The sequence below is a fragment of the Panthera pardus genome, unplaced genomic scaffold (genome assembly GCF_024362965.1).
Source record: "Panthera pardus isolate Hobbes unplaced genomic scaffold, ASM2436296v1 HiC_scaffold_20, whole genome shotgun sequence".
NCBI lineage: Eukaryota > Metazoa > Chordata > Mammalia > Carnivora > Felidae > Panthera > Panthera pardus.
This window is the reverse complement of record NW_026526766.1, coordinates 8077361-8093708: the sequence shown is the minus strand read 5'-3', so window position 1 is coordinate 8093708 and position 16348 is coordinate 8077361. Positions and strand designations below refer to the sequence as shown.

General features: G+C 39.1%; 1 protein-coding gene across 11 annotated transcripts in view; it reads right to left on the bottom strand.

Annotated features, from left to right (window-relative positions):
* The window catches only part of RFX3 (regulatory factor X3), a 291634-nt gene that overhangs the window by 104775 nt on the left and 170511 nt on the right, over positions 1 to 16348 (bottom strand). For 9 of the 11 annotated variants that reach the window (XM_053907756.1, XM_053907766.1, XM_053907764.1 and 6 more), the window contains 2 exons: positions 10020 to 10058; positions 846 to 1104 (listed from right to left, as the gene is read on the bottom strand). In XM_053907756.1, the coding sequence (XP_053763731.1) occupies positions 846 to 1104; positions 10020 to 10058 (298 nt within the window). The remainder of the gene's footprint in view (positions 1 to 845; positions 1105 to 10019; positions 10059 to 16348) is intronic. The other 2 variants (XM_053907765.1, XM_053907758.1) reach the window with 1 other exon arrangement.

Sequence of the window (16348 nt, the reverse complement as noted above, 5' to 3'; positions counted from 1 at the left end):
TCTATGACGGCCTTTCAACACATGACAATTTCTTGTGTCAAAATAAGTATTTTTCTTAAACTTTAAAAGCGTGAAAATTCAAATATGTAGGTGTGTTCGGCTTCCTCATGCCTATCATCAGAGCCAACGTGGATGCTTTTTCGCTGGAATCACCTAGATCAGTGCTTTCCCAAGCGTCTCTGTGGCAGAATGCAAACTGACTTTACAATATGGCACCTGGGTAAACACTTTTGTTTTCACTATTTAAGTATGGGTTTTCATGGACTTTAGAAAAAAAAGGACACACGGTTTTAGAAGTGAATCAATTTTAAAAATACGTTAAGTAAATAACAGTAGAGGTGGTGTGAATATGGCCAAACTAAATATGTAAGGTTTGGGAAATGCTATTCTACGTATGGTAACTTCTCCAGTGATGAGTTAACATAAATATCACTGTTCGTGAAAATTCCAAACTAAGTTGTATTTTACTCTATTACTTCCTGGCTTTTATCTCCTAAAGCAGTGTCAATCCACATAATATGAAAGTAATTTCTTTCCACAGAAATTAATTTTACTGAATATGACTGAAGGAAGCCTATGAAAATCAGCATTAATGAGTAAGACACACCCATCTTTCCATTATTAATAACAACTTCCCAATTCACCTAATTGTGGGGCACAACATCAATATTGTTCTGCACAATAATACCACATGTACCACACCCTGGGTAATGCCACAGTACTCAAACTGCTCGACACAGTCTTGCCCAGCCCAGTCTGTGTTGTTTTCTCCCCTCCAGAGAGGAAAATGTACCGTAGGCGCTAGCAAGAAGCTAAATGGAACAAGTCAAAACTGAGATACTTACTGTCGCTGGGGAGGCCCGAGTAGTGTGTGTCACTGAGTGACCAGAGTTCTCCATAGAATTGCCGATAAGATAGGTTCCTCCAGAGCTGCTGATGAGTTGTCCTCCGGTGACGCCCATCTGAATCCCACCGGTGCCCACCATGCTGTGGGACGAAACCACGGTAGTCACCTGCGCAGAACTCCCTTGAGTATCAAAGTAATTCCCTCCAGTGTTTTGGCTGTACATCTGCGTTTCTGTGTAAGGGTAAGTTGTTGTTCGGCTTTAGAAGAAGAAGGAAAAAGGAAGCAATTTAGTAGCTTATTTCTATCATCTGAATGATTTTTTTTTTCTAGTGTGAATATATGTTTAAATGACATCAGTTAGCTTATTAGCCTTTGGAACAAGGCAAGTTTGGCATTTTTGCATGAAACTTGACTCCGGACATAGTTGGGTTGACTTCCCAAATGAGAGTACCTCAACACTCCTCTGTACTTGAGAGCTTTTTTGCCCTCAGCCAGTGCCTACCTCCAGTGTATAGATAAGTTCAGGTCTCGTCCACATAAGAAATCTTGCTGAACAACTTGTCCGATTCCTTAGAACACTTCCTGCGGATCCCAGTTTTAGGAAGGGGGCTGATGAGTCAATTCACCCTGCTACTCCCCATTCTTGGATGGCCGGCAAGCAGCTTTCATGACCAAGGGAGCGGGCTTGGATCTCTTTCTGGCCACCGTAAGGACCTTGAGCAAAGTGTTCACTCACCCTGGACCCTCAGTCCCGCTCTCTAACCCCTTCTCTTCCTTCACACTCAGGTTTCTGTTGGAGGAGAAGACTGTGCCATCGTTGCATGTCCTCACTTTCCACTTGGCAACAAGTGGAGTTAAGCTTCTGCCCTTGGCTTCTCATTGCACTTGCTTTTAATACGGTCACTTGTGACCAAATCTAAATACCAAGCTAAAAGGCTGCAGTCAATCCTTATCTTTTTTGACCAGTCTGTAGCATAACGTTGTTGACCGCTCCGTGGCGCCCTTTCCTTCCTTCTCCTGTTCTGATTAAGTAGCTTATTTGCCTGATGTATTTTCCATTTCCAATGGACTCGAACTCAAATTTTAACCTGACTTTGGCTTTTCACTTCTCATTCTGAAATAATTAGAAGCTCACCACAAGTTGCAAAAGTAGGACGGAGAGGTATAAAATACTTTTACTTAAAAAAATTCAAATATCGAAAACTCAAATATTAAAATTCCCGGTTCTATCATCATTCTCTTCAACCTGCCACACTCCAGAGCTAGCCACTCCTGATAGTTTGGTGTCTATGTTCTCAGCTCTCCTCTACGTATACATAAAGTAACTCGGTCCTAACCTCTCTCATTTCTTAAGTTTCTATAGCATTTCTTCTCCACTTTTTTCCACCATTACCTTTCAAGAACCTTTTGGAAGCTCCAGCTTTCTGGGATCTTAAATACTAAGAGTTTCTGAGGTCTCCATTTTTAGGTTTTTTTTTTTTTTCTCCTTTTTATTCAGATCACCTCTTTTTACCATGCTCATAGTAAATGACCTTACCTAAATTAATCTCTCTCTCTACTGTGATTCTATCTTTAAGAATTTGAAATCTGGTTTCTAACAGCCACCTGGGTATCTCTACCAGGAAACCCCACGATACATGGGAAGTCCCCTGTGTAAGATTTAACATACGACTAGAAAGAAATTCTCCATCTCTCTTGCTCCTTTTCGCATCGTCCCCCCACTTCCGGGCGGAGGGCAGCACCACCATCGTCAGCTTTGGAAATTATTACTGACTCTTTCCTCGTCCAGCCCGACATCAGTCACTAAGTCTTCCTAATTTTACCTTCTAACTAATTTTTCAATTCTCCTTTCCATTTTCATACGCATTGCCTTCACTCACAATATTCTCTATTATAATTGCCCTCTCGCTGGCTTTCTTTCCTCTAACTTGGTTCTCTTCCAATCTATCTTCAGATTTGCTGCCAGGGGAACTAACTTTTCTAAAATTCAAATCCGAAAATAAAAGTTTTCTTAAAAACCTCTCCATGATTCTCCCTGGCCTCCAGAAGAAATTCTAAACCCTTGATCTGCCTTACAGGAAGCTGCGAGGGCCGGTGCCCCCTGTGCTCTCTGGACGTGGGACTAGCCATGTCCTCAAACGCTTTCCTCACTCACACCACGCTGATCTTTTCACTGGTTCCTCCCAGAACTATTTTTCTGCACCCCTTGCCCTCTATGGCCACTCCCAGTAGGGCTGTTGCGTTTTGTTCCCTGTCGTCTCCCGACACCCTGTGCAAACCTGAAACAGCTCTTAATGCACTTACTGCTAATTTCCTCATGTCTCCGTACTCCTGTGAAATCACATTTTATTCCCATCTGTGCCCTCAACACTTAACGCACCTGCTGGTATCCAGCAGGCACACTAGTCAACAAATAAAAATACGATTCTATTTAAAAGTATATTTGACATAATAGCCACTTTCATCAATTTCTAAAACATAAATCCTTCTTTGTTTTGTGAACACATGAGAAGTTACGTAAACTATTTCGAGATGTTTTGGTGTCGCTGAAAGCAGGTCATTTAAACCCATTACAATGGATACTTGTAATATAATTTATAATGTATATTCTAGTAAAATAATAAAGATGTTCCAAAAGTATTCTCCACTCGGTAAAGTTACTGCTTTCCTGAAAGAGCACAGATCCAAGTACAAAATTTAGTTTGGGGTGATGATTGAAATAACTCCACAGAGAACGCTTTTTTACACATAGAAAGATGCCATTTAAAATACATATACATCATGGTTCTATTTCCCAACTGGAAGTCCATTTATATTTCAAAGAATAGCCATGTTGATTTCAAATTTAGGTAAAAAAGAGAAATGCGGTCACTTTAATTTATCCAAATATGACAATGACCCTATTTCATTGCGCTGAAAATAACAGGTCTTTTGTTGCTATTTAAGTAAAGCCAAGTAAAGTGTAGAAATAAATAGGTGACAATAAATATTTCCACAAAGGTGGGTATGCTGCTGGCCTTCCTTTTCATGGTCCAAACAAAATGATTACGTGCGCTCCTAGCACTAACTTGATTTCACAAATGAAACACCTAATAGCTAATAATAGAGAATATTTACTGACCAGTTCTGATGCAAAGGGCACTATTTTACGTGGTTTTCAGATGTTAACTCATTTAATCCTCATTACAACTCTATGAGATGGGTACTATTCTAATTTCTATTTCACAGACAAGGTGAGTAATTGTTTAGAAAAGGTTAGATAGATTACATAGCCTTGCCCAAAGCAAACAGCTAGTAAAAAAAAAAAAAAAAAAAAAGATTTGGAGTCTGCACTTAGCCGATGCTTTCAACCATTTCATCACAAAGAAATAACTTTTTATGCATGTCAAAAATATTTGTGAACGACCATGGGAAGAAATCTCTACAAGGTGGTCCAGGGAATGTATGAACTTCCTGTGGCTACCGGGGATTTCCTTACACCTGAGCTCACTGTCTCCTAGCACCACAATCGCAGAAGACGGACGCACAGTGATCAACAAGGAGAGATGGACAGGGCAGGGTTGTTTCAGAGGATACTTAACCACCTCAAGGGGTGGGAGTTTAGAGAGTCTATGATCATGGAAGAACCAAGAGTAGAGTAGAGTAGATCGCCACTCTATCATAAGAGAAACACTCCGAGGGATCTGAATCACTCCATCTGTTGGACATGCCTCCTCGATATACTAAGTACTCAGTGAACAAGGGTAATACAAACAAATGCACCGTAGGTATACAAAATCTCTATAGCCCGCAAATCAGTATGAAAATATGGCAATCGACTTTTATTTTCATACATCCTTCTAGTAGTTAGAGATGATTCGTGAGCTAGAAAGTGAGAAAAGAACGCGAGGAGGAGAAAAGTCACTGAAGAATGTGCCTCATCCATATTTGCCATCACGTGGGGGGAAAAGTCTTGGCTACTGCACAAACACATATTGGGGTAAAGACTGACAATTTCAGCTGGGGGGGGGAGGGGCAGGGAAGAACACATTTTATCACGAAATGAAGTGTCGTGAATGGTTTCTGAATTTGTCTCTGACAAATCAACACTTACAGTGGGAAGAGAGGAGACTCTTAAACTGGGTCATAGAGGCAGACCACAATATCCTTAGTCCTGTCCTTCAAAGGTTAAGAAGATAAGCATTAACCCAGTGCTGGATTTCTGCCTGGAGCTGGAGCCAGAGCCATGCACAGATAACTTCTAAAGTTCTCTGCCATGTCTGCATGTTCTAAACTCCTGGATAAATACTGAAAAATGTATGTAAAAAAAAAAAAAAAAAAGGCAGACAACAGCCAAAACAGTTCTTTCTTACGTAGTAGAAGCAACGACTCTTTAATTCTGATACCTGAGATCAGCCTATCTTTCATAACGTATCATGAATACATGTGAGTTATGGCTTGCACACTATTTCCCAACCCCCCCCCCCCAAATTTCCAACACATACGTTCCAGAAAATTACTCAATATTTGGCATATCAGGATGAAAGCAGCTCACTATTTCTGGACCACACATTTCGGAAACAGCTAAAATTCCCAGGCAGTTCTGTGCACATTTGAAAAATGCTACTGTGTTCCCTTTGCTCGTTCTTTATTGATTGCCAAAGACTGTTACAAAAATAATGTGTCATATTATTTCTACAGCAGAAGAGAACACTTTCCATTGTTCTGCCTGTGTATCCAGTAATGGAGGTAAATACATAGGTATGTGCATGCTTGCGAACAGAAGCTTCTTCGTAGCTGACTCTTTTATAAGGTTCTGTGTGAATGTCAGGACTGATCCAGTGAATTCGGGAAATTAGTGCTGTTTGTATCCCATCATGCCTCAGCATACACTCTGGCTAAGCATGACCCTGAATAGTCCCAGCCCGCTTATTTACTAGAATGATTATGTCAATTTACCTTAGCTATAACCTATTTTCTATTTTCTTTAGCGTCAAGTGTCTTATCCACAAGTCCAGCTATATAATATCTGCAAACTACGTGCTTTGTGTTTTACCCAGGTTTTGAATATCCTCCCACCAATAAGCCAGGCAACTATAAAATTAAGCAATGGCACGAAAATGGTAAATTAAGGAAATAAAATATCTTGCAAGTTTTATTACATAAAATTTATTATGAAGACAGAATATGGTAATGTGGATCATTATAATATCTTACATTCGTATAATGTTTTATTCTTCACTGGCTACTCTGTACACATTCTTTTAACAAATATTTACTGGGCATCTATTCTAGCACCCAGAATAAAAGGAACAAAACAGACATGACATCTACTGTCATTAAGGGCTATATGATATGAGGAGTAGGTGATCACAAATATATGAAATAAGATAATTAGGAATTTTCCTAAGTTCATGAAATAAAAATTGAATATGAAAGATAATAAATGGAAGGGAGCATATTAGAGTAGTCAAGTAATGTAACCCCAAAGAAGAGATATGTAGCTTAAAACTAAAAAAGGAAAAGGAGTCCTCTCTATGGAAAGCGGAAAGAAAAACCTATCGGGAAGAGAGCACAGCATGTGCAAAGTCACAACACAACGAAGATCCTGATATTTAGGAAGAAATTAGAAATGAGAAGGATATTAGAAAGAAATGAGGTTTAAAACGTAGGTAAAAATTAAACATGCAAATAGCTTAAATAATTTTTTAAACTGTCGGTCACATTTACAGTTTTAACAGGTCACAACAGCATTACAAAAAGAGACTAGCATAGCCAGCCGACATTCTAGCATATTATACCTAGTGAGGGGAAGGGTTATTTTGAGGAACGTTTGTTTCTATCATATAAATACATGGTGTGTGTATGCATATGCTCACGTGTGCATTGACCTGAGTATAAAATGTACATCTAACTGTGGATGGTAGTTTACAAGTTTGAAAAACACTGTTATGAACTCTGGCAAGAAATCTGAATTTAGTACTAAAGTGGGGCAGGGGTAAGGAGGCTTGGGTCCGGAAAGGTGAAGGAATGTTCCAGCCAGAGAAATAACCTGGAAAAAAAAAAAAAAGCCTGAAGCCAGGGAGGTAGCTGGAGAGAAAAGGGAGTGGCAAATGGGTCCCAGTGCTGCAAGTGGGTCATGTGACATGATTCTGGAACATGTTCATCAGACATGATAGGAGGTGATCTTATTCCAAAGTGTTTCAGTGTCCTGATAGCAATATTTGATTTATTGGAGTAGATTGAGGAAATAGGTAACTGAAAGTAGCCAGGATGTCTTTTAAATATTTTCTAAAACTTTGAGAGCACCACGGAGAACTTGGAAAATTTGGGAACTAGGAGGAATTATTTTTAAATATGGAAGATATATTATCTCACTTAATCGGCATTAGGTGAATCACGTGGGTGAGGAATTGTTGGGGCACCTGGGTGGCTCAGTGGGTTAAGTGTCCGACTTTGGTTTTGGCTCAGGTCATGATCTAATGGTTTGGGAGTTCAAGCCCCGTGTTGGGCTCTGTGCTGACAGCGTGGAGCCCCTTTGGGATTCTCTGTCTCTCTCTCTCTCTCTCTCTCTCTCTCTCCACAATGCTCTCTTTCAAAAATAAATAAATAAATAAATAAATAAATATTTTTTAAAAAAGAGAACTGCTACCCCTTTTACATAGTCATGAGCAGAATTTAGTGGTAGTAGAGGCACCTTGGACTTCTTGGACGGGGTTTTATCTATGGTCTGGGTGCTGCCTAACCTTTTTCAGTCATACTCTGCAGACTTCTTCAGTCACAAATACCTTTCAATAAATCCTGTGTTTTGCTTAAAGAAGCCAGAGTTGGTTTCTGTTGCTTGAAATCAAGAGCCTTGCCTTCAACAGTTTTCCATTATGAAGGTTTTATGTGCATCACAAATGCCCCGCATGGAAGGAGCCACATTATTTGGAACCTTCCACAAACTGCGTTCATACAGTATATAATCTCTGGCTGGCCGGTATGTATGATTTATTTGAGTTTCCAAACAGATCTCCTCTTGAATGCTTCAAGTCAGACTGAAGCCAGAGGATGCAACAGAGGAGTGGTGACATTTCCATTTTGTGAAAGACACCAGGGGGAAAACAGTAGTTCAGAAAGGAATTCACGTGACACGACACTTAACCTCTTATTATTACCCAAGAATAAAAAACAACAGATTAAAATATAAAGTAAGAAATACTACTCAGAATCACTAACAAAACACTTGGCTTGATTTCCATTCAGAAGGCAAGCTTATTTCAAGTAAGTAAAAACTAAATGCATTTATTGATTTGTTGCCACAACAACTAGGGAGGAAATGAAAGAATGAATGTTAAGCTTTCTGGCAACAACTAATTGAACTTTCTCATTCATCCGTAGGATTTTCATTACTATACGTGTTGATAATGTACAAGGTATTGGAATTGAAACTTCAAATTTATATCATCCTATTACCATTACATGCAGATAACTGGCTGTTTATACTTTGTATTTAAATTCTTTTTTTCTATAATAAAGGAATGTGGTTCTCACACTTGAGCATCCATCAGAATCACCAGGAGGGCTTGCTGAAACACAGATTATTAGACCCCGCTCCCAAAACTCCTGATCCTATAGAACCAGGCTGGCGCTTCTAACAAGTTCTCAGGTGATGGTCAGTGCTGCTGGTCTGTGGAACTCTGAGAACCACTGGACTGAAGGATGTTAAAAATGTACAACCCCTATCTCACAGGTATGAAGGAAAAAAAGTACTGTGTCACAACTATTAGCTCCTTTAGTCTGAGTTTTTTCAAAAGTCTCAAGTTGGCTGTTATAAAGGAGTTTTCTAGTCAATTGCAGCTAACCCAGAGGAGCATTACTAAAATTTCCATTGCTCCCAAGTGGTTTTTTAAGCACAGCAAAAAAGGTTCACGTAGTAAGTACATTTGTCCTGACAACGTAAGTCAGGAAAGTGCATGTGCACTCAAAACAACTGTGGTTGAAACGGATCATAAAAGATTTTGATCCAGAGTCCCTGGTCTAAATTTATAAATAAGAAAAACTGAGCTGGATCAAAGGGTAGTTCTATTTTTAACTTTTTGAGGAAACTTCATACTGTTTTCCATAATGGCTGTACCAATTTATGTTCCCACCAACAGTGCACAAGGATTCCTTTTCTCCACATCCTCATCAACACTTGTTATTTCTTGTCTTTTTGATAATAGCATTTCCCTGATGATTAGTGGTGCTGAGAACTTTTTCATGTACCTGTGGGCTGTGTGTATGTCTTCTTTGAAAAAATGTCTATTCAGGTCCTTAGCCCATTCTCTAATTGGATTATTTGCCGTTTTTTTTTTTTTTCTTTTTTTCTTTTTCTCTTTTTTTTTTTTTTTTTTTTGGCTTTTGAGTCGTGCGAGTCTCTTATGTATTTTAGATAGCAACTTCTTTCAGATATACGGTTTATAGATATTTTCTCCCATTTGGTAGGCTGCCTTTTCATTTTGCTGATGGTTTCCTTTCTGTGCAGACAAGCCTTTTAGTTTAATGAGTATACTTTGTTTATTTTTGTTTCTGTTGCCTGTGCTTTTGGTATCAGATCTCAAACATCACTGCCAAGACTGATGTCAAGGAGGTTACACCCTATGTTTTCTTTTAGGGGTTTTGTAGTTTCAGGTCTTATACTTAAGTCTTTAATCTACTTCAATTTTTTTGAGTGCTGTAACATAGCGGTCCAATTTCATTCTTTTGCATGTGGATACCCAGCTTTTCTTAACACCATTTACTGAAGAGATTACCCTTTTCCTATCGTGTATTCTTGTGCCTTTGTCAAGGATTGGTTGACGGTACATGCTTGAATTTATGGGCTGTTTCTGGACGCTCCATTCTGTTTCAGAGCTACCATATAATGTGGCGATGCCACTCTGGGTGCACATCTGAACGAAATGAAATGAGTGTCTCAAAGAGGTGTCTGCCCTTGGACGTTCACAGCAGCATTGTTCGTAATAGCCAAGGCGTGCGGACAACCTAACTTGTTCATCAACAGATGAACGAATGGATACAGAAAATGTGGTATACATATAAACAATGGAGTATCATTCAGCCGTTGCAAAAACATAGATAAACTTTGAAGACATAATACTAATAAGTCAGGTAGAGAAAGATAAGTACTATATAATCTCCCTTATATGTGGAATAAAAAAGTTTAACTTACAAGAACAGGGAGTAGAATGGTGGTTGCCAGGGGCTGGAGCTGGGAGAAATGGGAGATGATGATCAAAAAACATAAACTTTTCAGTTAAAGAGTAAGTTCTGGGGGGGGTCTAATGTACGGCACTGTAATGATGGCTAATAATACCGTCTTGCGCACTTGAAAGCAAAAACAAAAACTGAGCAACCACATACATGCACGTAAGCCCAAAAATGTTTTGCAAAGGAAAAAAAAGACCCTCCCCCCGCCCCCAAGAAAGCTGTGTGAATACCATGTTAACAGCATTTCCATTTAGTTCCGATCATTTTCCCTGATGTATTTAAAACAACCAAGTAACATTTCAGTAAAGCTGCAGGATATAAAATTAATACGCAGAAATCAGTTGTGTTTCTATACACTAATAACAAATTAGCAGAAAGAGAAATTAACAATTCCATTTACAATTGCACCAAAGAGAATAAAATAGTTAGGAATACATTCAACCAAGGATGTGAAAGACCTGTACTGTGAAACCTATAAAACACTGATGAAAGAAACTGAAGACACAAACAAATGGTGAGACCTTCCATGCTCATGGGTTGAAGGAATTAATATTGTTAAAATGTCCATCCTACCCCCTAAGCAGTTTACAAACTCAATGCAACCTCTCTCAAAATACCAGCAGTGTTTCTTATAGAACTAGGACAAATAATCCTAAAATTGTCTGGAACCACAAAAGACCCAGAGCAATCTTGAGAAAAAACAAGCTGGAGGTATCCCAATCCCAGATTTCAAGATATACTACACAAAGCTGTAGGAATCAAAACTGTATGATACGGGCACAGAAACAGACATATAGATCAATGAACAGAATAGCCCAGAAATAAGCCTATAATGTAGGCACATTTATATGATCAATTAATCTATGACAAAGGAAGTAAGAATAAACAAGGCAGAAAAGACAATGTCTTCAATAAATGCTGGTCCCCACCCCATACATGAAAATACACTCAAAATGGATTAAAGACCTAAATGTAAGAACTGACACCATAAAACTCCTATGAGAAAACAGAGGTAGTAATTTCTTTCACATTGGCCTTGGCCTTTGCTAGATAGGTCTCCTCAGGCAAAGGAAACAAAAGCAAACATGAGACTATTGAGACCACTTTCCCCCAGTGGGGGAAAGTACACAGAACTCAGGCCATAGAAAAATTACTTGGCCCATAATAAGAATGAAGAAGACCCAACAAGACAGGAAGAAAACAGAACAATACAGTCAGAAAAGCCAAAAGGAGGAGCATCTGGGCGGCTCAGCTGGTTAAGCGTCCGACTTCGGCTCAGGTCATGATCTCACAGTCCGTGGGTTCGAGCCCCGTGTCGGGCTCTGTGCTGACACCTCAGAGCCTGGACCCTGCTTCACATTCTGTGTGTCCCTCTCTCTCTGCCCCTCCCCTGCTCGCATTCTCTTTGTCTCTCTCTCAAAAATAAATAAACATTAAAAAAATAAATTAAGAAAAAAAAATATAGAAAAGCCAAAAGGAGATAGTGATTCAAGGAGAGAATAGGTGGTGGGGTTGGCTGTTTGAGATGAAGGAAATTTCATCTAGAAGAATGTCTATTAGACTTAACAGCTGGAGGTCACCGATGACTTTGACAAGTGCAATTTCATGGTAATGTGGAGAAGAAAGCCAGCCTGAAGAAAATGTGGCCAATCCTGAGAGGTTTTAGTATGAAGAAGAAGAGAGAGACCAGGCATTTGTCAGAGATGGAACACTCTGAAACATGGACAAAAGGAGTTAAAGCAGGTACGTGTGTTGTTGAGGCCAGAGCGCTAAGTCGAGGCAGACAGGCGGTGCTCCGTACCCTGAGTCAGGCCTGCTGTGGAACTGAAGGCAGTCCAGGGCTTCCGAGCACTCTGTGGGAGGCAGGTCTATTAGCCTGACTACTGCTGAGGGCCGGACTAAGATGTGTTGGTGCTGTCCTTTCTAGAACCTTCTTTCTGGTCATTACAGCTCAGCCTTTGTGAACCACTCTCAGACTTTTGATAGCCAAGGGATTATACTCATATAATAAAAGACATTAATTAGCCTCCCTGTAAGACACAACACCATGATTCCCAAATACATACCCTTTACAAACATACGCCTTCAACAAAGATTTCTCACTCCAGCTTCCAGATACAGTTTAAGTAGAGATTTTTTTTATCAAGTTTTACTTTTGCAGTTAGTTCTATAAGAGTAGAGTGCCTATACGAAAAGCGAATATATTTTTTTCAGACAATACTAATTATCCCATATCCCATTTCCCTCATTACTCCCTCCCATTCCCGTACCTGACCTGGTTATTAAGCAACGATTTTTATTATTAATTCCATTCCACAGATTAGGAAATCTGGCCACACAAATGCTGTTTGTCTGAGGTTACAATGTAGCCAGTAGGAGAAATCTTAGAACGTGGGTATCTGCAGTTCCATTAAGAAAACTGGTAACACAATTTGGTTCTACACCTAAAAAAGGGCAGCTGGATTTCTTTCATGTTTTCCTTTTTTAATAAAAGGAGGGAAGAGGAGAGGAGGAGAAAACTTAAGTGTCTACACTCTTCCAAGTGTTATGGTCTAGAACTATTCTGGACATCAATCTAGTGGATATAAAATATCACAGAGCAAATTACCCTTAATGTGCATCATCTCATTTCTACTAATGAAAAATAACAAAAAGGGATATAGGCAGGACAGCCAGATAATAGCCTTTGTCTTGCAAACTATTTAACTAAAGTATTTGATGTTGAAAAATCATTAAGTATGGACTTTTCTATACATTTTATGAATAACCAAATAACATTATAAATGTATGAAATAAATGTAACTGTAAAAGTGTAAGACAATTTTTTAAATAAACACAAAAAGATTTTCATATGAATAACAACAGATTCTAAGTTTTAAAGAATAAAAGTATCATAAGTTCAACCATCTATCTACAGTAAGACACACAATCATGTAACTGGCCTTCCCTCCAATCTCCCAAATGACTCAGGATCAAAAGACCTTTACTTACAGATCATTGGAAAGGACCAACCATGCACTGAAGGTCAGAAAATAGGAACCCTAGACACTAGCTGGGCAACCTGTCAGGGCCTCTGTTTACTCATCTGTAAGGTGTAAGGGTTAGAATAAATGATCTCCATGACCTTCCCACTGCTGACATTTTGGAAGCCATATTTGAAAGTCTGCTTTATTTGAAAAGAGGGGAATTTTTATGTTATTTATGAAATGGGCCCATCTCTAACTGGAGAGAGGCCTCAGGGAGGCAGTTCTCTCTCCAAGAACTTCCTAAGTTATCAGCGATATACTTCCTGAAACCCAAATGGCAAACCAGATCCTAGAGCAGTTTGCATGTGCATATCAGGAGAAGCATACATGAAGAAAACACCCTCTCAATCTCAATTACAGAAATTCCACACCCCAGTTCTTCAGAGTAGGAAGCATTTAAATGTTCCTAAGAAAGCAAAATCTTACCTGGAACCAAGAGACAAAGAAGGAACTTGAAGAGTATCCCTTTTAAGGTTTCTTATTAATCATTTTAAAAGTACATGAAAAGAAGAGTTTAAGTGGCTTTGGAAAATGCACCAACTGTAAGATTTTCAAGAAGTGACTTTTTAAAATTTAGTCCTCTACGCATGCTTAGGGATTTTAAATAAATCTGCTCAGTGTCAATATATTAATGTACAACCTCTCAAAGTATACCATGTGATATGACTGCATGTTATTCAAGGTAAAAGAATTCTGAGGTTCAGTTTTTAATACACTGCCTTTCTTCTCAGAGGACTTCTCAGAGCCTTCAGAAGACTAATAGAAATTTAGAGTTCCTAAAAGAAAGAAAGAAAGAAAGAAAGAAAGAAAGAAAGAAAGAAAGAAATTTAGAGTTCTCAAAAAAAAAAGAAATTTAGAGTTTTCAAAAAAAAAAAAAAAAAAGAAAGAAAGAAATTTAGAGTTCTCAAAAGAAAGACCTTTGCAGTGTTTTCCTGCTTATGAAAAGCACGGAACACTTTATAGGAATAACATTCTGTGAAACACAGTTTATAAAATTCTGTATCGGGGTTGATGAGAAATCTATAATCTAAACAGGAAGATTAAGAGAAGGCCTCCTCCAGTCTTTTCTTACTGCAACAGATATGCATACAATAAAGACACTGTCATTTCAGAACACTGATCTTCTCTAAACAGTGGACAAGCTTCAAAGAGTGGGTGATACATGAAAATCCTTGAAAATTAAAAACATTTTTCAAAAAAGACTCTTAACTTGGCCATGATATAGTATGATGTCTTTATTTCCATTTTGACTAACACGATGAAGGAGTCACTGGTGGAGGAGGGGGGACAGGAGTCAAAAAAGAGAGTAGGGAGAGAAAAAACAATCATTCCATTAAAAAAAAAATGGATTTATTAGCTATGTGAAGAAACAGCAATTGCACTGGGCCGTGTCCACATGGTATGTAATGTTCTCCAGCTGGGTTAATTACAGTGTTCTAAATTATTAGCGATCGTAAATTCTAAGAATCCGTACAAAAAGACAAGACTATGATCCAGGCTTTGGAAAAATATTCATGGGAAAACTATTAGAAGGAAAAGCAAATTAAGCTGCCTCCTCCTTTCATAAAAAACTATTCTCTAACAGCCAGCACTGGAACGTGGTCTCAAGTCCTTGGCTGAAACTAGGCATAGGAATCTGACTGGGGCCCAAGTTGGGGGTCAAACGCTACCTAGCTATTAACTCAGTGTCGTAGAACGGAAGAATACGGGGGACTCTTTCCTAACATGCACGCAAGTGTAGCAAATAAAAGAGGGAATACCAAGACTCTAAAATGAACTTTAGAGACAAACACCGTACATAGTCAAATAACAGCATACAAAGTAATGGAAAGACTGAAATAGCTTAAGCTGAGAAAAAAAAAAGTTTGTTATATTTGAGAAATAAATATTCATAGTCCCCTAGCTACTAAAATTTTGAGTAGAATTCCTGACGAGACAATGTGTCTTTAGTAAATATGAAAATGATGCTACAGGATCTTGGTCAAAAATTGCACTGAAGTTGAAATTTTAACGGAAGGATTTTTAAAGATGCATCTTCTCTCTCTACAGCAAGGGTTCATGCACTCTGTGATGTGACTGGCGAGAGATGCGTATACAATCTGAGCCCACACAGACCGGGTGGAAGCTAATCGGACTTTGTGGCAAATGAACTCACGACCCAGACCTCATTAGTCATGATCTAACCAACTGAGTCTGTGAGCCATAGAAAATTCATGTTGACATGAGGTATTTACTTGGAATCATTTCTGTATCTAAATGGGCTTTGTAGTTTTAGGAAGTCAACTTTAGACATGTTGTTTTTCCAAAGGTCTGTGAATGAATGAATTCACCGATCTCGCATCTACCTACGGTGTGGATGACCCTAACGGCAGTGGTGGGGTAGTTTTAAAAATGTACAAGGCAAGAGGCAGAATTCAGGGTCAAAAACACGAGTGGAAAACATAAAAAGAATAACCACAGTGCTTAATCTTACAGCAATAACTGAAGTTTACTGTTTCCTATTTATAACAATGCGACACGAAGCGCTTTTGAAAAAAGAACTATCTGCATTTCATAGATGAAAACAGTGAGGCGGGTTGTGCAACTTTCACGAAGCCACATACCAGTAATCTCTCCGCCTTACCTTGGACCAGTGATGAAAAACTGTGCTAGACACCGTCTCAATACCCATTCCAATTGCCCCTTTTCCCCTGCTGCCTTCTACCATACACACGGAAGCTACAGGCCAGTCTTCCCAGACTCCCTTGCAGCTAACCACCACTTTGTGACACGATTAAGATACAAGGCAAGGGACAGAAGCAAAAGAGAGCTGGACGTTTCTGGGAAAGCCTCCATGTGCTTGTGCGTGACATATATACACATAAAAATATATAAATACACACACACACACACACACACACATCCTCTTTTTCCTGTCTGAAATGTAGATATGATGATCGCAACTGAAGCAGACATCTCACAGACATACCAGAAAATTGTGGCCCTGATATTCTGCTGTGGCCCTGATTGCTGCGAAACTGATGTCAGCAATAGACTAAAGGAAGCACAGTTCTGGATGTTTCTAGAGGATCATCTCCTGTGGTCTTTTGGTAGCTTACCTCTAGATTGGCTCAGCAGATCTGTTAATCATGTTGGAAGACAAGGCTGATGGCAGAGCGTTTCACAGGCACCAATCCCCCCTAAGAAAGCCATCTGTCCCTACTACATACTCACTACCCCTGCTCCCTGGAAATACCTCACTCTGTGAGGCCAGACATCTACCAGA